This window comes from Lutjanus erythropterus, chromosome 20 (assembly GCF_056507025.1).
Source record: "Lutjanus erythropterus isolate fLutEry1 chromosome 20, fLutEry1.hap2, whole genome shotgun sequence".
Lineage (NCBI taxonomy): Eukaryota > Metazoa > Chordata > Actinopteri > Lutjaniformes > Lutjanidae > Lutjanus > Lutjanus erythropterus.
Window position 1 is genome coordinate 9,700,740 of NC_139336.1, and position 24,229 is coordinate 9,724,968.

The 24,229-nt window shown below is 39.4% G+C and overlaps 1 protein-coding gene across 2 annotated transcripts in view; it reads right to left on the reverse strand.

Annotated features, from left to right (window-relative positions):
- The window catches only part of LOC146308179 (putative flavin-containing monoamine oxidase A), a 64,188-nt gene that overhangs the window by 13,756 nt on the left and 26,203 nt on the right, over positions 1–24,229 (reverse strand). For both annotated transcript variants that reach the window (XM_084746502.1, XM_084746503.1), the window contains 3 exons: positions 19,352–19,452; positions 6,146–6,304; positions 952–1,038 (listed from right to left, as the gene is read on the reverse strand). In XM_084746502.1, coding sequence (XP_084602628.1) covers positions 952–1,038; positions 6,146–6,304; positions 19,352–19,452 — 347 coding nt within the window. The remainder of the gene's footprint in view (positions 1–951; positions 1,039–6,145; positions 6,305–19,351; positions 19,453–24,229) is intronic.

Genomic DNA, 24,229 nt, shown 5'->3' on the forward strand with positions numbered 1-24,229 from the left:
TCCCTGGAAACGTATGTGCTCTGACTAATACCTGGAAAACAACCAATAAACTCTGTAATGAAACCTAGTCAACTTCGAGCAAGAAGGCCGACCCTTAGTAACGACCTAGCAACAGAGGCAATTTCTAGTCCCTGTTGAGCCAGAAACCAATCTGAGCTAATGGTAATACTTTCTAGAGATCGTGGGATTTTACAAACTGAATAAATACCACACATATGAATGCAAATGGCAAAATGTATTTAAAAAAAGAGACATAATCATTTCCACCTGTATTAACGAGGCCATTTAGCAGCAACCCAACAGCACCGTAAATTTCATTTTTAAAAGAACGCTGATTTAATTAGTCTATAAATGTTCCTTTAACAACTGCAAAAAAATAGCCGGACAGGAGATCATAAACTAGTTGGCCTGCTGTGGTTTGTTATTTATTTTCATGAATAAAAACATTTCACTATTTATGTGTATGGATTATATTATTAATATTTGTGGACCACATTTGCACATTTGATGGATGTGGATTAACAATTTCATTGCTTGAATAAAATGTTAGAGGTAATAAAATTCTGATTATTAGTGTTTGTATTACTGTACTGTACTTATCAAGAGTCTGTGTTTAACTCGGAGTAGACGGCGGTCACCATGGCCCAAATGTTAAGATGCAAAGAGGAGTACTGGCATGAAAGCGAAGCACGGTACTGTTGTTGACAGGCTCAGTAGCAAAACATATTATAGCCATGTCAAAAAAAAAACAATACAAATTTAAGTGTACACTATATTTAGTATATTTTTACCACTTTACCTTGTTTTCAGACAGACTTTTCTGACAGGAAACTGCAGTTATATGAGCTGAATATTGTTATTGTAATTATGAATTTTGGCACAAGCAAATTCTGCCTAAAACCAAAACATTATTGTTTTATTACATCAGACATCTGCCACTGAGCTACTTACCTTCTCCTCATAGTGGATGAAAGATGCGGCCTCAGGACCCAGGTATTTGACCAGACTGGAAAGCACAGCTTTTCTTCTCTCCGCAGCCTGCAAACAGAAGGAAACGCCTGTGCCAACACGGTACTTACATTACACTTGCTCATCACTCAGAACTATTACGGTGGGCTGCTAAAATATGAATGTATATTCTAGAAACAAATCCAAGCTGGACAGGGGAAGCAGGAGTCAATTTGAATAACTCAAGCCTGGTCAGCACATGCTCCTGGTTGTATTAGTTCTCACGGTGAGTTATGCACAGAGCGGCTTAGGCCTGAGGACCATAAAGCATGCTGACAGATGTTGCAAAATTGTCTAAGGCTGCTCATCTTTATGTCACCTTTGCTCTCAGCGCACCCTTGTGTGATCATTTGAAGCTGAAACTCATAGTCTGTTAATACACTCCTTGCAGAAGAACAAAGAGGGAACTGAAACACGGTGCCAAATTGCTTTCAACAAGAAAAAAAATCCTTACCATTAATTTTCTGCAGGACCACTAATAGTGTCAGCTGAAAATCCTATAAAATTACATAGCAAAAAATGCCCTTTAACGTTTGACTCCATGTGTGCAAACTAAAACAATTAATGAACCAAAAATCCAAATAGAGTGAATCCAACCACTGCATAAGAGCCAAATTCTGAAATGGATATTTACAGCTGAATCCCACTTAAACAGCACAAGCAGTGTGTAATTGTAACCTTGGTGTCCACTTTCTTCACATACACCATCGCTATTTTCCTCTGTTTAGCGGCGAGGTAGCAAGTGGGGGTTAATTATTTAGCGCCCTGTGCTGCATGGCACAGCGGGGAGAAAGCCAGTCGCAAGCTTTGTAGAAAGTCAGCCTAATGACCGAAATGTCACAACAACACTAGAGACGGGGCTGGAATTATTTATTTTTTTCAGGTAGAGGGAAATTCTGGGTCTAAATGAAAATGTCAACACAGACGGAGAGCGGGGAAAAAGAAAGAGGAGAGGATGTAGGCTGTGTGTGTGTGGAGAGCTTGTATGGGAGAGGAAGAGAAGTGCAGCTGTCAATATCAATATTCAGTTACTGGCAGAATATATGAAATTATGTAACCTTATAAATCAGCAACATAGGCCTTAATGAATCCAATATCAAATCTGTTGCAGGAAATAACCCATCAACATTTCATATTGCATGGATTGTGTTACATAATAATTCAGTCAAATATTTTTAAATCCATTGCTAACCATAACAACAGTGATGCCAGATGGACAATATTGATCATATTTGAAACATAATTTTAACAACTGTATGATATATAATCAATAATTCGAAAAAAGGCAGAATGATATTTTTGTTATTTCAATAACCCTACGACAGCAACTAGTCACCACTGATCAAACAGCTGGTAAAGCAGTGATGCAGTATGTAGACGTGGGGCTTATGTTTTGATTTATAACGCGCTGTTCACGACATTTACTCTAGAGGCTGCAGTTGAGCACCAGCATCTCTGACCAAAACAAACGCATGCCTCGTTTAATCAATAAAGTTGTGGTGAAAAAACTGTCATTTGAACGCACAGGGCTCACAAAAGTCCAATCAAAGTGTAAAACTAGGCGGTGCTGATCAAATAAAGATCAGTATTACGTTACTACATTGCCTATTTCATGCATTAAATGTTTTCAGAAGTGACTGTTTAGATGTAAAACAAAAAATAATGTGACCAGGTAGCCGCCATTTTGGCTTGTCTGTCCAGAAAAGAACCCCAGACCAGTGAAAGATCTTGGAAACAGTGATAATTTTAACACACACTATGATCTTTCCCTCACCTTTTTTTGCCTCTAAACCTATGCAGAGCTAAAAAAAAAAAACAAAACAGTGTTGTCACATTATAAATAATAACCAGTTGGCACAGTGTGCACAATGACCAAACAATGGGTACAAATCTCATGACAGTCTTACAAATCTAGGGTTCCCTTCTAGACACGATCATTTCCAATGGACACTCAGCTCAAACTGTCAGAATTGGCCGTGTTGATCCAGTCAGCTCAAGGAATGCATTACACGACTTCATCTTTACACTGAAAAATAGTTTGCTGGCATAATGAGGCTGAATGCTGAATGAAGCCTAAAGTCTCATCTCATTGCATCATCTATGTGTTAATAAAGTACATGTATTTAACTACTGTCAGCATTTGTGAATAGTCAGAAAGTTTGATTAAGCAAATCAAATCAGTCATTTTGACATCAGGCTCGTTTTGACAATCATAAATGCTACACTAATCAGGATCTTGCCAAATTGTGAGCCCACATCGATGCATGTAAACTGTTATAACTTGTTCATTATGCTTATTACTCATTTACAAAGTGTTTATAACCTAATTCTAAGCCACTCATAATAATATATAAGGGTGGTCTTACTGTAAAGTGATAGCTGCATTTTTCAGATGATGAAGCCTCTGTTTAATGTGGTGCACATGGCATAGTTTTGTCATCCAATCTATAATCCAGGCTCCTTCCCAGGTTGTTTCAGTATATATAACTTTTTTTTTTTTTTTGCTAAAATTCGATAATTTAAAACTTGTATTTAAATATTGTTGTATTTTCCATCTTGCAACAATGATTAGCAATTAAATAGCTCACATTCCAATGAAACAATTATCCGTTTTATGATGCTTCTCACAATGCACAATTATAAAGCTTTACTTTGTTTTCAAGCAAATAATTGACTATAATTGAAATAAAAATTAACAAAAAGGACCTCAGAGACTGCCATGAATAGTACAGAAAAAAAATCAAGTCTCGTGCCACTACGCCTCATATTTACCGAGCCAAAAGTTATTTAAAGCTGACAGGACCACCCCATTGTTCTCCTCAGTCTATATGCTGTGCTGTTTCAGAGCTCAGGTGGTGCACAGTCTCTCATGCAATTTCCATAATGATGCCCCCGACCATTTGCTTTGACACAATGAAAATATTCTGACATTGCACGTGCTGCGTTTTTCTCCACACAAAATATTTAACAGGCTTAATCCCAAACATGCATGAGAAGTTCATATACCACTATATGATGCTAAAAACTGTAGTATATTCAGCTTTTTTCATCACATATATCATCATTACAACTAATGCAGTCTTCAGAGGCATAACTGAACGTACATATTTATTTAACCTTTGTCCTACTACTGTATGAAACAACCATCATAGTAAAATTTCTTTCCTAAACATTATTAGGGCTGCCTCCTAATACTCTTAGTCAACCAGTGCTTTCATTAGTTAGTCCTCAAACTCCTCAAACTCCATTTGGGAGCTGCACATGGATGTATTAAGGAGCTGAGCCTTGTCATTAGGACAGGGATTAAAGTGTCAGGGGACTGTTGCAAAACAGACCTTTTCTGTTGTAACACTGAAATCACTGTCAAAATGGGGCACTTGCACTTAATATGTAAATTCTGCCGTTAGGAATCTGTCTCATATTATGACTATAACAAAAGATGTACTTTGATGATGTCATGAAATGGCATGGGATCACGGGAGCTGTTATCTTCACTTTCAAACAACCATCATAGCAGATGAAAATCTATCTGAAATGAGTCAGGCAGAAAATCATGTTGATGGAAGAGGCAACATTTAAGTTTTATTCAGGTTATGTTTAGTCACGTGCACCAAGTTCTTTCATCACTCTCTGACATATTCAACATATGCAACATATTCAAAGTATAATGTGTTTTCCCAGAAGTCATAGCAACTAGCTAGCAGTTACCAGAAAACACACGGTTACCTTGAATAAATTATGTATTTCTCTGTGTTTGAACATTGCTGTAAACATATGGGATAATGTAAGTACACGACTCGACAAAATATATAACTATGTCTAGCATTTTTAGACTTTTTAATGCAGAAATTTTACATATTACAGCTTTAACTGGAAATGTGGAATATTGGTGTTTATGCCACTAGCGCAAGAGCTTTAGACCTTTTGGCGGAGGAGGTTTGCAGGCCTGGGGTTGGGGGGACAATCAGGGAATGCTGGTGAGGAGTGTTTCCAGAGTGAGCACAAGAACTGAAGCCAGGTGAGCGGACAAATAATCCAACACAGCAGCCACTGAAGTCACTAGTGCACTGCTGCTAACAGTGCCGTAGCTGCCATTAGCTAGTAAGCCCAGATAGCGGTCCAATTAGACTGGGACACAGCATCAGAGACCAACAGAGACCAGTTGGATATGTCAATAAGTTTGCAAGTAAAGTTGTTTTTGTTAAATTAGAAGGTAGACTCAGAGACTATCTGAGGTGACATTGGGCGAGAGGTGGGGTACACCCTGGACAAGTCGCCAGTTGCTAACCACTCTCTCGTGGTACTAACCACTGCACCACCATGCCATTTATATATTGTATAAAATGAAAATCAGCAGAGCTCATGAGGAAATCTGTAGCTACTCCTTTAAAATGACTGACAGAGCGCCCCTACCCACCTGATAGTGTTTGATACTTTAAACTAGAACCCATGGCAAAAAGGAACTCAATCAATACATAGTTCCATCTATTAACACTGCACAGGTGGCATTCTGTACCCGGGACCGCTGTACATTGTTATTTTTATGAAGCACTATAGAAAACAGACAGAAAACAATAATATAAAATCAGTGAGAAAAAAATGATTGACAAAGTCATGAAAAATTGGAATAATAGAATAAAGCACCTGGGAGATATGAAGAAAATATACCTCTGGAGTCTGTGTGTGCCTCAGTTGGTAAGATGAAGTTTCAATTTGTACACATAAATTTATTATACAACTTCAGATCTAATATTACTGCAAGACTTCAGAGTTAAGCAACTGAAAACTGTTACATCTCACCAGGCAACATGTGAGATCGGGACTCATCAGGAATAGCTTTTGATAAAATAATATTTCATGCCCACCCACAATTTGAGCCTATCTTGCAAACCGGAGATTGCATCCACTGTCAGCTCAAATATAATTACAACACCTCAAACTGATGATGGAAAAATATGCACCAATTACTCTGCTCATTTACAATTTTCATGCATTATGAATTTAGATGAGATCATAATGAATCAATAAAAATCCAATCTAATGGCACAAGGTATAGCTGAATTACAAGCAAAAACACTCTAATAAACATAGATAATTACTAATATATGTTTATGTATCTATACTGATAATCCATTACCTCCTTGCAGCACCAAAGAGAGGCCTGCTGGCCGGCGATGAAGCCCACCAAAGCAGCGTTACCGTTGGGGCTTGTGGCATCAAAGGTAATGCAGAATGGACAGTCAGTGGAGGCTCCTGCCACGATTTCCCCAGAGAAGCCGTTCTCCTTCCAAAAGGCCTGCACAAGAACAAACAATTCACATCTTCATCGTGTTCAGATAATTACAGCTGTTTAACACAAAACCCAGCTAGACACCACTTCAGCACAAGTTCGAGATCAACTGCCATCTCCTTCTGTCTGGGCCTCCTCATGATCCATGAAGAGATAAAACTACACTTGAAGGCTAAATATGTCCTTATTGTGTGTCATTTGTGGCAACTGAAGTTGAAGTCGTTTCACTTTCTTTAAATGCCTTACTCTGCCAACATCCTTGAGAAAACCAATGAATCAGGCCAGCTCATAATCACTGCTCTTTATGCATGAAAATGAGCGGGATCAACAGCATAATAAATAACTTGAGATTAAATTATATACATGAGCAACTCTGATACAATGTAGAATGAAAAAAATGTATAGTTACTAAGACTCTGTATTGATTAAGTTCTTGAACAAATTTCCCTCTAAAGGGTAGCACACACCAGCAGTACACAACTCATATTAAAATACCTTTGGTTTCTGCCTAAAAACCGTTTTTAGCATATGTCATTGTCCTATTTCCCAGTGTTAAAGTTTTTGTTTTGTTTTGCTGATTAGTAATCTCACTCATCAAATGTACATATACATGTATAATGCGGGTATAATGTCCTGCCATTGGTGTCCTTTATCTACGTTTTCAAAACCCCTGGGAAATAAGGGTGGCTGGGACACTAATGGTATGAACGTAAACTAGCTAGCAGCTAATACCTTTTTTTTTTTTTTTTTGCAGTGATGTAGTCATTTTATTGCCAGAGCTCGCCTCCTGACACGCAAATGTTCAACAGTAATAAATTCATAGGTGAATGGAACTGTCAGGGTTAGATTGAAGTCTGTGTAAAGAAAAAGAGAGTTTTTCTTCTGGTCACATTATGTTAGAACATAGCTGCTAAAAATATGTGAAAACACTGAGTTTCCGGAGTTAGACTGTTGAACCATTGTTCAGAATTTCTGTGTTCAGGATTTTTTGGGCAGACCTGAAACATTGCTCAGTGATACGTCGGAGCCACGGTCCCCCTAAGCCCCACTAACCGAAACACAAATGACACACACCTTCCTCCCCTTCCCCTCCCTAACAGTCAGTTACAAACATAGCTTTTGGTCCAGATCAGCCCTACCATCCTGTCAGTGCCCTCCGACTCTAGTGACTCAAGCATATCTGTATATGTCCAATAGAGCTGCTAGATGGAGCTTTCATGTTTCAGGTCCTTTTCAGGTCATACTGGTGTCCTAATTTTACATACTTTAACACTGCATTTTTTTTAATCATTCAAATTTGTCTGGGTCGCTAATAACACATACCCCTGCAGTGTGACAAGCTCAGTACACACATTTATTTTTGGTTTACAAGATCTTTAAATAGCAGCGGACCTTGAGATAATCAACAGTGTATTCAGCTTCTCTTGCCCGCCTAGCCAGATCAGCTGGATACACTGCTGCAGACTGGAAAGAGCGAAAACAAGACCTGTGCTAACACAGCTTGAATTTAAAGCTGGCCAGGAAAAGCTTTGTGCAGAAATGCTGTCACATTTGATAGGCAATGTTCCCACATGTCAAATTTTTATGTGAAGACGGTGACCATATTATCATCACCATCTTGTTTACATTGCCACAGACACAAATGAAAAAATGCACTGCAGAATTATTTCCTGGGTATATACGTGTATATGTATATGTAAATAACTGTATGTATTGTTTCATTTCCTGTTTTATACTATTCTATTCTGCAATTAATTATCTGCATATATGTTCTTTGTGTATAACATGACAGTCTTGTGTAATGATGAATAACCTTGATACCTTGAAAATACAGTGTTGTCTAACCATGTGTTTCTAAACTACCATGTGCAATGAACATGACATAAACAAAGAGTAGAATCTTGTCTGAGATGTGGGGCCATAATGTGGCAGATATATTTTATAATGTCAACATCTGAGGTCAAGACCAGTCTATGGTGCTTCCTAAGATAGCATGAGACCTACAAATGGAAATGAAATGTCTCATGAAATAATAAGCATCTGGATCTCTTGCACACGCTCCGTGCAGTGTGCTGGCAGCCATGTGGCTTCATGTTTTAGTCAGTGATCCTGATGTACCTGAAACTGAGGCCAGGTTTTTGTTTTGAGTGTACGTCGAATAACTCTTCAATTTGATGTCATGTGTTAATGCATACAAATTTGCATATGCATGTACTGTATATCTACGCCTACAGCAGGATGCATATGTATTTTAACGTGTTACAGATGTACTCTGCATCTGCATAACATTGAGATAGGAGCAATTATGAATCTGAAACTCTAATTGTTTACTTATGCACTATACTATACTTATGTATACTTATTAACCCTAAGTAAATACTGACTTGATTTAATAAATGATCATTAAAGAAATTAATTCAACAGCTGTCTTGCATTTTGTTGCTTAGTTATTATTTTGATGACATTTGGGAATGCAAAAGAACAATTAGTAACCAAATAGAATAAAATGTTATATTGCACTCCCTCAAGTTTTGCTTTAAGAATAATGAAGGCACAACATTCTTAAAAAAAAAGATATTTTGAGTAGTTAAAAGACTCTCAAACCATGGTGACACACCAACAAATAGTTGTTTCTTTTCAAACAGTTTCTTTGGGGCCAGAGCCATCCATTTTCTTCACAGGACATCTCAGCTGTTGTGCCAAAGAGCACTGTCAGGGAGGCTAATTTGAGTGATCATCAAGCGTGAAGTATGATGGCATACCTTCATCCAATTCTAGACCTCAGGAGACACTCAGGAGAAGAAGAGGCAGTTTCTGGCAATACCCAGCGAGTACACAGTGCACAGCATGCTGGACAAGGTTGTAGTTCTGCAAACAAGTCAAAGATGATCTTGCCCTGGTCTAAGCTGCCTTAGTCATAGACACATATATATAGACGATGCACTGGCCTTTGAATCGTAAGTTAATATCACTGCCATATTGGACAAGACAGGCTGTGAACAAATAAAAGTAAGCAGGGGAGCTGCTGTTTTTCTGGATAAAAACACAGACAGTAAAAGCAGTGAACAGAACTTCTTGATCTGAAAGGTAAAGCCAGTGCAGAAATACTTTAAACCTGCATTGTTTCTAATGGCCTTTAGAGGGCGCCTCTGCCAGATTGAATAGACTTTTATGAGAAAAATGCCCCAGTTCTCACCTGATTTAGTACTGCAGTAAACAGTTTCCTAAAGGTTATTTAGCTTAACGGTAGCTCGTAAAAACTGTGCCTAATCACAAGCCTGATAGCCCAATCTGACTACTGACATTTCGCCAAGCAATACTCTTCCTGCCGAGATCGTGGTATGATTTTACTGTGGTGTTATACAGTTCGGGGAACTTGGAAACACAGAGAATGAGTTTTTCTTCCATCTCCTCTCCCTCTTCTGTTTTTATGTGTCGCTTCTGGCTACGTCAAATTCAGATGTTATCTCATTGGTTGCGCTTTGAAAGGTCAGCGGCAAACAAGGTCAGAGTTCAAATAATTTGAACTTTGGGCGCAGCGGTGAGCGGCAGATCTGAGCGGTGCGCCACGCCGAGGGTAGCGGTGCCACTAGGTCGGGCGCTACCGCTCTCTCCATAGGAAAATAATGGGACAGCCAGCACAAAGCGTTTTTACCGCTATGGATAAAAAGCACTATAACATTCACATTTCAATGAGTAGTTTCTATGTTCAAGAGTTCATGATCTAAATGGAGTAAGAAAATTATGCAAATGCAAATATTACAGTGCTTTTTATCCTGGTTACATTTATTTGTTCACTGGCCAGTCATTGCCCATTGTATTCAATATGGCAGTGATGACATATCACAGCAATGGGCTGAAGTAGTCAGCATTGTTGGACCTTGTTCAGGTAGGCATAAATGACTCTTTTTACCTCAAGGCAGGACACCTGCTGCAACCTGCTGCCTGACCTGTCACCCCACAACAATCCACTGCTGGAACTGGATGGGTTGTTGGATGGGTGCACAAACAGTCTCTTTCATATTATGTTGAGATCTTTCAGCCGCTGTAGGTGTTGCCCTGCGACACCACTCAACATTGGGAAGTTGTCAGAGGTAAGTGAGGAGACAGATGTAGTGCCCAGCCTGAGGCATCCTCTAAGGGCTTGGAGAGGGACATGTTGGTGTTTCTAGGATTGTCCCCCAATGTGGAGAGAGTAATCCAAGGCAGGAGAGCAGACTTAACTATTTATGCTGAAAATGCAAAATCCTTGGGCTTGCACAAGTGACGTGACAAGAGCGCTCCAGCGAACTGCTCAGACAGCTGAGTATTCTCTATTTTTACATCTTCTGTGAGAGAGATGTCTGCTGCCATCTGCTATCAAAGTGTCTCATTTCCTCTGGTAACGGGGTTTAGCAAGACAATGGTTTCTAACTGCTCTCCTCTGAAAAGTTTCAGACAGGGAGTAAGATAGAAGTGTCCCAAACTAACACACTCTTGTTCTATCCTCAGTGGTGATTGCTGGCATGTCTTGATGCCATTATAAAGGAGGTGTTTGCATGTACTGTTCACTTCCTGACTTTGAGGATGAAGCAGTAATACTGCTTGCTTTAACCTCAGCTTAAAGCTTGAGCAGTGTGTGAACATTTATATATAAAATTATATATCTTAAATTATATTATATATCTTAAAATTCGCTTACTTCTTTTTGTATGAAGTGCTCGTATGAACATGCCATGTGTGATTGAGAAAATGCTTGTAACTTCAGATAACTGTGTAAATTCTGTGTATTTGAGTGTGCATGTGTAAGACTTCAAAATTAGCATAATTACTGCCCCAGTAACACCATATTTGGCTACACTTCCCTACTGTTTAGCCATTTTAAGACAGACTGTAACCAGGCAGCCATTTTGCATCTTAAAGGGAACCCTTGAGCTGCAAAACTCTCATGAGATTTGTATCCGTTGTAATTAAGATATGGGTAAGTTTAGGGACCAAAAACACAGTTAGGGAAAGATCTTGGTTCGGGTTAAAATGATCACTCTTGTAAGATGTTGCGAGTCTGTGGTTTCATTCTAGACACGACTGGGTAGCTGCCATGGAGCCTCCCAAAACTCGGATCAAACTGTAAAACCTGGCAGTTCTGTTTAATTATGGATCAACATTCTGTTACTACATTGCTGATTCCTCACTTAAAATGTTTTCAAAGATATATCTTACCATACTATTTGGCCCTAATACAAGAAAGATCAGTACATCAAGTACATCATCCACCAGCTCCACAGTCTCATTGGTACTCCGCATGCTCGGGTTGCAAAACCCAAGATGTCAATCCCTGCATTGCCAAACGTGAGTGTTCAGAACAGTTGTCCACCAACCAATGGCTCTGTCCAATAATTTACTGCCAGTGGTTGGACCTTGTTCCAGTAGGTATTCATGGATCTTTTTACCTCAAGGCAGGACACCTGCTGCCACCTGATGCTTTACCTGTCATCTCACAACAATACACTGTTGGATTTGTCTAAATCAGGCTGGTGCTTAGTGTTTTACATCTAGCCTTCACATAAACTCTATATTATGTTGAGATGAATCAGCTGCTGTAGGTGTTGCCCTGGGAAACTACCCAACATTGGGAAGTTTTATCACAGGTAAGTGAGGAGACAGATGTGATGCCCAGCCTGAGGCTGCCTCTAAGGGCTTGGAGAAGGACATGGCGGTGTTTCTAGGATTGTCCCCCAATGTGGAGAAGATAATTCAAGGCAGGAGAGCAGACTTAACTATTTATGCTGAAAATGCAAAATTCTTGGGCTTGCACAAGTGATATGACAAGAGTGTTCCAGCGAACTGCTCAGACAGCTGAGTATTCTCTATTTTTACATCTTCTATGAGAGAGATGTCTGCTGCCATCTACTATCAAAGTTTCTCATTTCCTCTGGTAACGCGTTTAAGCGGGAGGTTGGCTTTAACCGCTCTCCTCTGAAAGGTTTCAGACAAGATAGCAGTGTCCAAAACTAAACTCTTTTTCTCCCTACAGTGGGAATTGCTGGTCTTTCTTGATGTCTTTTTAAAGGAGCTCTAGGAGTTTGTATGCACTTTCAAACCATTTTCAAACAAAACAGACACCTGTCTCCTTTAACCTCAGCTACAATGCCTCAGCAATGAGGGGTATTTAAACATTTACATATAATTTTAATATCATTGCTTTATCTCCACAGTTTTTAGAGAGAAATCTTTTAGAATCACCACTGGATGTTGTTTTGCAAGAGGAGATCTCTCATCACCTCCTGTAATTTGTACCAGAGTGCTGATCAAACCAATTTGCTTTGCATGATTATTCACTAAATCACATACAGCATTACTCTTGCTAGTGCAACGGGTGTGCAAGTAGATGCAGCAGCTGGTAGCGTCTTCAAATGTCGCTACTTTCTCCTGCTTTCCATTATTTCTTTCAGTTTCTTGCTGAAACATGTATCACTTATGATAGAAATAGACTTGTAGGCATTGGAGAATGAAGTGTGGGGTGTGGATTAAAGAGCTTGGGACCCTGAGATGATCCATAAATGCAGTCCGCATCTTTTGAAACATGCAGTCAGATCAGCTGGACGTAGCGCCATAGGGCACCCTTGGAGGTGAGGAGGTGAGCACAGTCAGGAGCTCTGTTACAGCTGGAACTTAAGGCTCCGATCATGAAAATGAAACAGACAAAATGGGACTCAAGCTGCTCATGGATTTGGTTGTTTCACCTGAGGAGCAGGTTGCACTGACACAAAACACCTCTGTGTTTTTACGTGGATGATGCTTTGTCCTCAAACAGAGTCACGGCTGATGGTCAATCTTTTCCTGATGTTAAACTTTTTATTTGAAGATGGTGAGCCATCCAGCCCACCTCACCCCAGACACAGACTCCTTTCTTTTTTCACCTTGTGGAACACCTGGTTTGGAAAGCCTGGTGCATCTGTTTTATTCTAGGGGTGGGCAATACCACAAAATTTTGTTTCAGTCCAACACCAACTAATTTAGGGGCAGAATCTCCAATATCTATAACAACAGTTTTTGTTTTTAGTAGTAGCAGTGTGCCATTATGTATGACCTGAATGCACCAATCTGCTTAAACAAAGGAATCTTTTCACGTTTTCACTAACAACTTATTACAGTCAATTATCTTCATTGTTTCATCTTCATCTTCATGAACATTGTTTGTATTTCTGCTCTTTAATGAAATACAAATGGTACAACATAGAATAGAGGAACTGAAACTGAACACTTTTTTGATATTGATCCTATTGATGCTAGATTAGATCTTCAAAAATAAAGACGTAGTATCAGAACTACCAGAACTATCTATATTGTGGAATCAATCTGTCCACCTCTACTTTATGCCCCAGGTATGGTGTTGAAAAAAACCTTATTATTTGACGAGTTGGAATGAGACCGGGCTGGAACAAATATGATTTTTTTTCAGGCTCATAATATGGTAAATAGCAGTCAATAGTTGTGCTGTGAGATCAGCTATATTTACTTTAAAATGAATTGATGATGGCAAAAAAGGTTAGGTGCAAATGTGTGTTTATGCAGCAGACAGTGGACAAACCAACTCTAAACAAATTTATTAACGTGCTTGCTGAAGAACAGACGCTCTGCTTCTGAAACGTTGTTAAGCACAGTCATGACATCATATCCAGCGGATAATGTCAGTGAATTTCAAGTAAAATGCTGAATCCATTTATCCATTGCAAATGCACTGCATCAAACACAGAGAAGGGGGGTCATTTTCTAAATCACATGAGGTCCCCTAGCAATAATAGGCCTGTATGAATAAGGCTTCAGGACCAATAACTGAAATCAAATGTTTCCTGTAGAAACTGTCCCATTCTATTTGACCCACTGCTTCATTCAGCTCTTCTATCCGTCAATGACACTTGTGGGTTTTCAAGCATGAAGAGCTTTTCAGGAGGTACATCTCAAGGGACTTTGGCCTATTTGAGAGGCCTGCAGATAGTGGACTTCTGCTTAAAAACATCTCAGTACAATTGGTAAAGAAAGCGGTAGTAAAAGTCAAAAGAATCTTGTAAAGATGTTTTTAAGCAGTTATAGTAGACTTGCTAAGACCAAGGTCTGTAAGGTATGGGAAGGACTGGGTGAAATCATATGCAATTTTTAATCAGTGTATTCAAACAGATAGCCTTCATGAGTTTTAACTCACTTTACTTTTTCTCACCTCAAGATTTCATCAAAGCAATGAAAGAGCCCACAACTAAAAAGGATGAGGCCAGATTTAATTAAAAATGTCCTAAAATAAAAAAACAGAAATCAAGCAGGGGCTTTAAATGTCATGAACAGACAGTAAGACTAAGATGGGAGTATCAGAGGGAAGACAACATTGTTTTGTGGCTCTCCAAATCATTAGAGAGCTTCATGACATGCACACTAGCGCAGTACAACACTTGTTGTACATGCATTTTCAAAGGAAAACCACACAACCACAGTGACGAGGCTCCCTTCGAGGCACGCACAGTTGAAGGCTGAATCAAAATGTTCACCCACAGGACTTGCAGACCGGGGCCTTGGCAGACTCAGTTACAAATACTGTGACATGTTCCTGCCATCTCTTCGAGTTAAAAATGTGCGATGAGAGGTGACTTCAGACCACAACACATCTTTTTCACAGCAGACATTTTGTCTTGTCGTAGTGGGAAACACACAGGTGTAATAGACGACACTAAAACCAACTGTATTCCATTTGAGTGAGTTACAGTAGTTCCAGGGTCCTGGTATTGTGTATGTTGGCCCGAGCTCATGGTTTACTGGGACATCTAATGAGACTGGAGCATCAGTTTGTTTCCAGGGTTGGGAGGGTTGAATTCCAATACTATTACAAACCTGTTTTTCTAACAACATTATATAGGCAGACTTTTTTGTTGTAAATGCTACAACAAGGAACTTTCATATTTTGTTGATTTTGGCGGCCCCTGTGGACAAAAAATGTAGTGTTTCCAATGCCATTACTGCGAAATATAATCTGAAATATAAAATTATCAAAATGAAAATCTCCTAGTCTCAAAAAATATCTAGATAGAAATAGCCAATAATCTCATAGATAGTCTTGTTTGCTAATTTGGCCATATAGAGGCATCAGTATTGTACTGAGTAATGCAAGATAATTTTTCATGCTTACCAGGAACAAAATAAAATAAAACTCACCAAAAACATCTTGGCTCATCTTTCCACTGTTCCAACAATCACTGACATTGATTTGATCAAAATAAATCCTTAAATCACTGCATTAGATGTGAAAATATTCTGGCTCTACATTATGGGTTTATTTGGACCAAATCAGAGGTGGTGATTGTTGGAGCAGTGGAAGAAGGAGCCAACACATTTTTTTGGTGGGTTTGATTTTGTTTGAATGAAGATGAGGAACGATTATCTAAGACGTGCTGATTATCAAAATGATCGCTAAGGGGACCTATTACACCTTTCCTTGTTTTCTGTTTTATAATGTTACAATGTTGGATTGGCCAAAGTGTCAAATAAATGTATTTTCAGGTCTCAGACTCCTTTAAATTCAACATTCTTTTCTACTTTTGACGCAACTGACTGATATTTGCACATGTGGATTTCTTTATGGTCATGCGTTCCTGGCACAGCACAGCGCATAGAGCACCCATCCACTTAGGGTTTATTCGATTGGCCTGCTCAGGATTCTCACAGAAAAAAGTTTGGTTAGTTGAGAGGGAGTTTCATACTTTATTCTGTTGTTTTCTCTCTGACGTCCTGCTGCTGCTCACCCTCAGGATTTATAGAGTTTCTGATGGAAAGACATCTTTAATTGCTGCTAATGTAGCTAACTGCTATAGCTAGTTAGCTGTACACTCCCTGGTGTCTGAGCTCCCAGCCCGGGCAGAGACAGCTGCATGTGGGCTGACTGAGCTATCTGGCAATTAGCGGCTAAAGTAGCTAACTGTCAACAACAAGTAAAGCTTTGTGCATCAACAAAATCCATATGTCACTGAAAGTTGAGGCAGACAGGCCAGAGGATATCAGAGGAAAACAGCAAAGTGAATAGAATTATTAAGTTATGTGTTTGTGTACAGCTGCAAGAAACCCATATTGCTATCTTCCATGCTAAGACAGCACTCAGGGTGCTGTAGTCTTGTGTAATCAGACTTACCTCTGAGCAAACTAACCAGATAGTGGCTAAAGTAGCTCACGGTTAACAAGTAAAACTGTCTGTCCATCAGAAAACTCTGTAAATAACTGAAAGCCATTCAGAGCAGCTGGAGGACATCACAGGGAAGACCAGAAAATATTTTCTCCATGAAAAATAATCCAGTTGGACCCGAGTGAATAAAGTTGTCAACACTCCGCTCAGCAGTGTCTGTCGCTTCGGTGCTCACATGGCTCACAAGCAGAGGGTGCTGCCCCTCAGCAGGCCTCCGGGGGGTCGGAGACAGGGGGCTAAAACAGATTGCTTCACACAGAGGGTGACTAGAGGGGCTGCACAAAGGGCCAGTACAAAATAAATGAGGATGTTTTTGAACTGCAAATCATGCAAAGCTACTCTAGTGGAGTCTCAGAATGAAAATGCAGAGCTGGAAATGAGAATATTGGGTCCCCTTTAACAATATGTACCAAAATAACCATGAAAAGTGAACCTAAATATAAGAAATCAATGAGGTTGGATGTGAAAGTTATGTTATTATATGCTACCGTTGAAGGGAAGTTGAAGGATGTGCAGCTCATAAAATAGATATCCATCACACTGCATTATACAAGTAGAAAATAGAGTATGTTTACTTGTACATTGAAATAAAAAGCTGACATCTTTCAATATGTTTGTGCTATGTATCTAAATTGTGTCCAACTTGTTGATGATTTGGTGGATAATCCTCCGATTTGGGGATGTCTGCATTTGGAGCAGATTTTCTGGAGGTCCACAGTCACTTGAGCCTCCTCCAGACTCGATAAACTGTGGATTTGGACTATGCCAGAGGTTATAATTGCATGCTTATGAAGTCTGTAAGTCTGCAAGTCCACCCACAGAAAAAACAAGCTCTCCAATCATGTATAGGTTCACTGGCTGACTCCGGACAGTCACATAGGAAGAGAAATAGAACATAAAACAAGCCATATTCTGCATAAGTGACCATTATTTCCATTTGTTTATCAGACTCCAAATGCATCCTGGCAAAACACCAAGGCACAGATCTAATAAGTGTTTGCATGAGCACTAATGATTTTGTGTTCATTACAGTAGACAAATTTAATCTACTAACAAGGTGCACAAGCATTTTGTTAATTAATTGTGTGGTTGTAAAGTGCGAAATGGAAAAGATTAAACAAATCAAATTTCATGTGCTAGAAGCTCTTTTGTTCAAAGTGTTGAGATCTATTAAGAACTTGTGCCAAATGAGACGACTGCTGCCTGCCACAGGCTTTTCTATTCTGTGCTATAGGTAAACAAATACATACTTGAAAATGCTTTTCCCTCACTTCTGCTGATGCCCCTGCTGGGAAACAATCTTGCATTCTGAATGAAAGAAAACGTTGCACTCTTGAAAAAGGACTTCAAATGTATTCCAGGTCATGAATGGCTGAAAACCACAACTTGTTTTTGTGTATTTTGATTCAGTCTTGTCGGTATATTATTCAAATTCAGGGGCTCATTTCAGCAAATTTGTGACATTCAGGCTGCAATTTGCAACATGAGAGCATTTCAACAAATATCATAATCAGAACAAACAGTGTGCTTGCAACCCATGCATAAGCATGCAGGAGCCCTGTAGGACTCAGTTTATCTACGATTGGCAGGCAACAATCAGCTGTGAAACATGACACTGCCACCGTTTTGCGATTTGCATGTAAGCAGTGCTTGGAAAATGTTTCTGAAATGGGCCTCTGCATTGCAATGGTAAAATGTTCAATTCTACAAGCATGTCTTTTTAGCAACTGTATTGATTATCAAATGACTTAAAATAACTTCACATAACAAACCTTCATAAGAATAATTAATATAATGATCTTTATTTCATAAACCGAATTGTATTTTTTCTATAGGGGAGACGGGATGATAGTGACCCGTTTTGTTTGAGCATTAGGATCTCTCAAATTTTGTTACGTGGTGCCCATATTTGTCTACTACAAATAAATTCACTTGGATGGCTACTACGCACTCACAGATTATGTGAGATAATGTCAAATACATAATAAGTTATGCTGTTACAACTTTCCCCACTACTGGGGTAAGTTGTAACACAATGAGAGGTTTTAAATAAAGTGAACAATTTAAAGTGCCAAACCCCAATGAATACATTATGAATACAAAACATAAGTCAAACCATTGTATCTACAATACAATGAATGTCAGCTAAAAAAAAACTTTGATTAAACCACATTTCACTTCCACTTTTCTTGTGGGCTCAAAAAGGAAATTAGAGTGTACTATGAAGTTATTTTTTTCCTAAGGCTATTCCACCACAGTCTGCCCTACTGTGCTGTGATTGGCTACTTCTACTGTGCTGTGATTGGCTGTGCCGGAGTGTAGATTTGCACTTAGGAGAAGTTTAGTAAGGCGGTTGCAGTAGGTAAACAGAACTTTCATCTAGAGGTTCTGGTCCTTCTGTCCCTTTGTGTAACTTTTGTTTAGATGTAGTTGACTTATTATGTTCAGTTTTAAATTACAGTTTTGTTAGATTTAATCAAGAAAACTACTTGGGGAGTTTAAGAACAAAAACTATTTGGCACATTTGCAAACAATCATGGTTTATGGTTAAAATCACAGAACAGTAAGGCAGGACTAGGCGGAAAAATACAATGTGAGCGATATTGATGACTTAACCTCAGCTCTTTTCTGATTAGTTAAACTGACAGTGTTACACAGTTTTACGACACTCCCCGGTCTCCCCTAGTTGTGACATCTATACCATTATTTAGAGATAAATCCTTTGGGAAGAAAAATGCATAAAAGAAGACAAAGGATGATTGTTTAAAATGAATGTTTCTGCATTTGAACTATCATTATAACATTATTCATGTGAACGTCTGTTCGAGTGTGATTTATCATCCATAACTCACCGTCTGGTAGGTAATAATGAATTTTATCATGTGGCCCACAGGCATGTTCTGGGTAAGGAATTGTCTCTGGCTGGGGAGCGCTGGCTCATATTGGATCTTTGCTGTTGGGAAAACAAAAGTACATCATGAATCTCCAAAAACTGTACGCTCTATTTAATTCCATTTAATCCTCCTTCCCTGGCCTCACCTTGTGTAGTTTATATATAACAAGTAGAACAAATTGATGCTTTATTTGAGAGATGGAGGAAAATAAAAATAAGACGGATAGTACACTTGAGCTAATCCTTCTATTGATCAGAGTGGTTTTATCTTGAATCATTGACTAGCATTAATGGCCTTGCAGAGAAATCCCCATGACCTAATAGTACTCTGGCTGTTGCTGTGCTCCAGAGTACTAATCACAGCACTTACATCTGTAAAAGCTCCATCTCAGTGATGTGAGAGCAGTCAAGTAACTTCATCAGTGGCGTTAGAGGTAGTGTATGTCACGCATGCAGAGGAGCCAGACTGCCTCAGTGCTCGCGCTGGCAAGTGAAGCGACATCTGGCCAAAAGCCAGGCTTTTAACGAATGAACCAGTGGAAGATGTGAAACATCATTTACAAACTGTCAAGAGGCTGTCAGCAACCTCAAAATAATGCCCTTAATGCTAAACAAAATTGATGAGCCCGGAGCAGTAAAATTGAAAAACAGCGACATGATAAGTGGCTCCGAACTAATTTGACATGGTCACTTAGACGTTCAAATGACAGCACTGTACACATGACATAAGACCTGTCGTGTGGTGTCATATCCATAATGCTACTTGTTTTGACACCAAAAACGTCTAAGTTGATCGCAGGAGATGCCTTCCACCTCGCTATTTGTCAGGCAGATGTTAAATTGTCGACGGCTAAATGAGACGTATTCTGGCATCTTATTCTTTTTAAAAACACCAAAGTGCTCTACAGTGACAACACTGTCATCCACTCTTAAATGCACAAATCTCATGTGACACTTTTGTGGAACTTCTTCACAACTCGGCATCACACTTAAATCAAGACGACGTGAATAAAAAGGTTCAATGGGGATGCCGTTTATATAACTACATAAGATTAAGTGCACAAATCGGTGTCTGTGTGCTCTAAAGGTGGCCGGCTGATGAATAGGGACCGAGCGTTGCTTGTAAACAGACATCAGGCATTTGCAGAAGTGACAAAATGAGACTATTGTCGCACATTCTTTCTGGCATCACGGCATTCGCCTGACGCGTACATTTGAAGGCACCTTCTGAAACGGTGGCCTAAATTGCAAACCTTATCCACCACAGGGCTTGGCATCTCCCACTGCGAATTTCCTTTCTGTCAATTGAACTAAAAGGGGAGCTCGAAAAATGACAAAATATCCCAACAACAGACCGCTGTTTGATGTTGTGTTGGCATGCTTTCAAACTGCACACACAAACATACAAAAAGGAGGTACACATGAGTTTGTCTGATGCTGGTAACTACAGAAAAAAAAAAATAGAAAAAAAAAACGCTTGAACTTGAAGCACGCCCTCAGTAGAGTAATAGACAACAGATGGTGAAGCACCTACTGCAATGCCATCACAACTACAAAGTTCGGCCAATAGGATTTTACACTGAAGCAGTTGTCGATCACTTGCTGTCATAAAAGAGAGCAGTCAAAAATACAATCACTGCCTCACAGCTGTATGTGTCCCCCAGCCAGTAAAGTTACAGTTTGCAAAAAGATACCAAGTGTATTTTTGGCAAGATGAGAGTAATTACTTTACATGTCTAATTTCGGTGAGTAATTTCCAGTGAGAAACATGCTGTCTTCACTTAGAGACTATTTTTACAGAGGAGCACAGATGACTGATAGAGGGCTGAAAATGACAGAGTGAGGTTGACAGATATTTGTGTGTATTTTGTCATAATTAGCGTATGAACTCTTGAGTTATGGCCATTGTGAACATTGTGTTTTGTGACGGCATGGTCACCTTGACCTTTGACCAGCAAAATGGAATCAGTCCATCCTTGAGTCCAAGTGGACACTTGAACTAAGTTTGAAGAAATTCCCCCGAGGGGTGGCTGATTGGTCCAGAAGTTTTTGAGATTAGCTGCAGTTGATCACACACACACATTCACACACACAAGTGACTGCATCATCCCCCCCAGGCTTACACTTGACTGGGATAATGAAAATCAAGATTATTATTATTTTTAGTTTATTATTTAGAGCACGGCTCTTCAGCAGGGGGTGAGTGACCCTCTGGGATTCATCAGAGTTACTGCAGGGGGTCCCCTAAAATGTTGTTGATAATGGTTTTGAAAGGTTTTTTTTTTCCCCAAACATTAGAATATTCCTGAAAATACACATTAATATTAATCTAACATAATATTGGCAAAGAAAAAACCCAAAACACTGACAAAAACATTCACAAAACGCGATATAGGTATTTTTGAAACATATTAGCCAATTAGCTGAATTATTATCCCAAGTGTACAGACACTCTTGTCAGCCACAGTGGATTGTTTCTCGTAACTTCATGAGCAAGAGAATCTGACACACCCACCACCTCAGAAACCACCAGTGAAAGTGCAGAGGGTGAGGCTAATGCAGCTAACCTTTGCCATGATACAACTGCTGCCCGACCTGAAAATAGGGTCCCTGCCCCATCTTTCTATCAGCTAAGGGGTCCATGGCCTGAAAATCATTGGGTCAGTGATTAGTATAATCACAATTCTAGCCGTGCCAGCAGCATGGCTCGGAAGGCAGTGCTGATTGGTCGATCGGTTGAGCCGCCACTTTGGTGCAGATTCAGATATATCAAAAACTATTGGATGGATTGCTATGGTATTTTCCACAGCATCCCCTGACTTTTCCTCTAGTGTCAGCATGAGGTTGACATTTGGGAAATGTCTCAGCAAACTGCTGGATGGATTCTTCCCCGTCAGGGCGAATTATAATGACTTTGTGACTTTTCCCTTTTGTCCCATACTTTGGTTTCCATCAAAAGTATTTTACCATGCCTGCACAACTAATGACATTCCATCATCCTCAGCTGACATTGTTTTTTGTGCTAATTAGCTAATGTTAGCATGCCGTCCTGCTAAACTAAACTACATGATGAACATGTTAGTATGCAGACATTAGCCTTTAGCTCACTACTTAACATAAGTACAGCCTCACAGACCATGGTATTAATTATTAACAAATTATAATAGCACCATCATTAATAATTGGAACTTGTTACAAAAACTTGTTATCTTGAGACAGGAAGATAAATTTAGTGTTACAACAAGAAAATGAGCTTTGTTATATTGAGATAATGAGATAAATGTACTTCTTACCACAAGAAACAAGCTTTGTTATCTCAAGATAAGTGAAAAATTAAACCATTAACTTGAGAAAACAAGTTTTGTTGTCTTGAGATAATGGTATAATTAACTTAAACGGTCTCAGAATCTATTCATTAATTGATGTATTGCTGATTGAAAATATTGGCAGTTTTATTAAGAAGTGTGTGAAAAATCTCTATGGTGCTAATCAGTATTCTGACCTGAACCACTAAGTCAAAGAGTTTGTGCTTCATAGTTTGACCACAGAGGATGAAAGGAGACAGTCTGTAAAAAAGACAGGGTTTATCCTTGGACCGGACATTGAGGAGTGCAGCAAGTTCCCTCGAAAAAAGTTGCTGACACAATCCTCATCTGCGCCTTTCTCTGAAGTGCCCTCATTTGACAGTTCATCAGACAGCTTTTTGCATCAGTCTGTCATCTTTGGAAAACATCTGCAAGTTCAAGAGCGTCTCTTGGCTCCGGAGCAATCTGCACAACTGCTGGTTCCTGACCCTTAACACCCGTCTTCTAAGGACGCTGCTTCCCCCCAGAGTGGTTCCCTTTCAGTCTTTTCATCATCTTCCTGTCTTCCTGAATCTCACTCTCTTCTTTTAAATTATTGTGGCATTTGATCCTCCCTCAATACATTCTTGTGAATGCACCACTGGACAGTGTTGACCTTGCTTCTCCCAATTTCCTCCCTCACTGACCTGTAAGTCACATGTGTGGTAGCCCTCAGCAAGGGGCTGTTGAATTTCCATTACATTCTCACTCTGAACTTTTTATCAGAGCATGCAGGCACTGTCAGTGTCTTTCACTGTCTGAAGGATGAGGAAACATGAAAAGCCACTCAAATCAAGACATAACATCAAAGGGACGATGATTCAGAGATGCAGTTTCTGAATGGCAATTTATAAAGAGTGCTGAAAAAAAAACTTTAAAAAGTATGAAAATAGCTTAAGCAGGATAGAGCTGAGGTTTAGTTCATGGCTATGCCTGTATATGCTGTGAAACTGGATCATCACTTTCATCCTGAAATGCCAATAGAGTAGCGCACAGTGTATAATGTAACGGCCAGTTGTGGCGAAAGAGTAAAAGTAATTACAAGCGGAACCTTTTGCTAGGTGTACGGCCGAGATAATGCTCATGTGAAAAGAGAAAAAGCTTTTTCACAAATTCAATGTCAATGTTTTGATCAAAAAAACGGATATAAGAACCACTTATACCAGAATGCTGGGCAAGTATCCAGAGAATCCACAAGGTCAGTTGAAAAGAATGAGGCTATAACGACAGATGGATACAAAAAAAACGATGATAGCCCTTTCTGCATAAATCCATAAGGCCATCAAGAAGGCTGCACAATTCACCAACCACTTAATCCGAATGTTAAAGATGGAGTCCTGTATGTATGGGCACGTTACATCACAGATCTTTTATTGAATTATGTATGTAGCCCCTTGACACTCATTGAAATTGAAGGCTTGGTAGTAGCAGCAGACACCCTCCCCCAGCTCTGCATACACACACTGCAGCAGCTCTGACATCGCTTAATAATT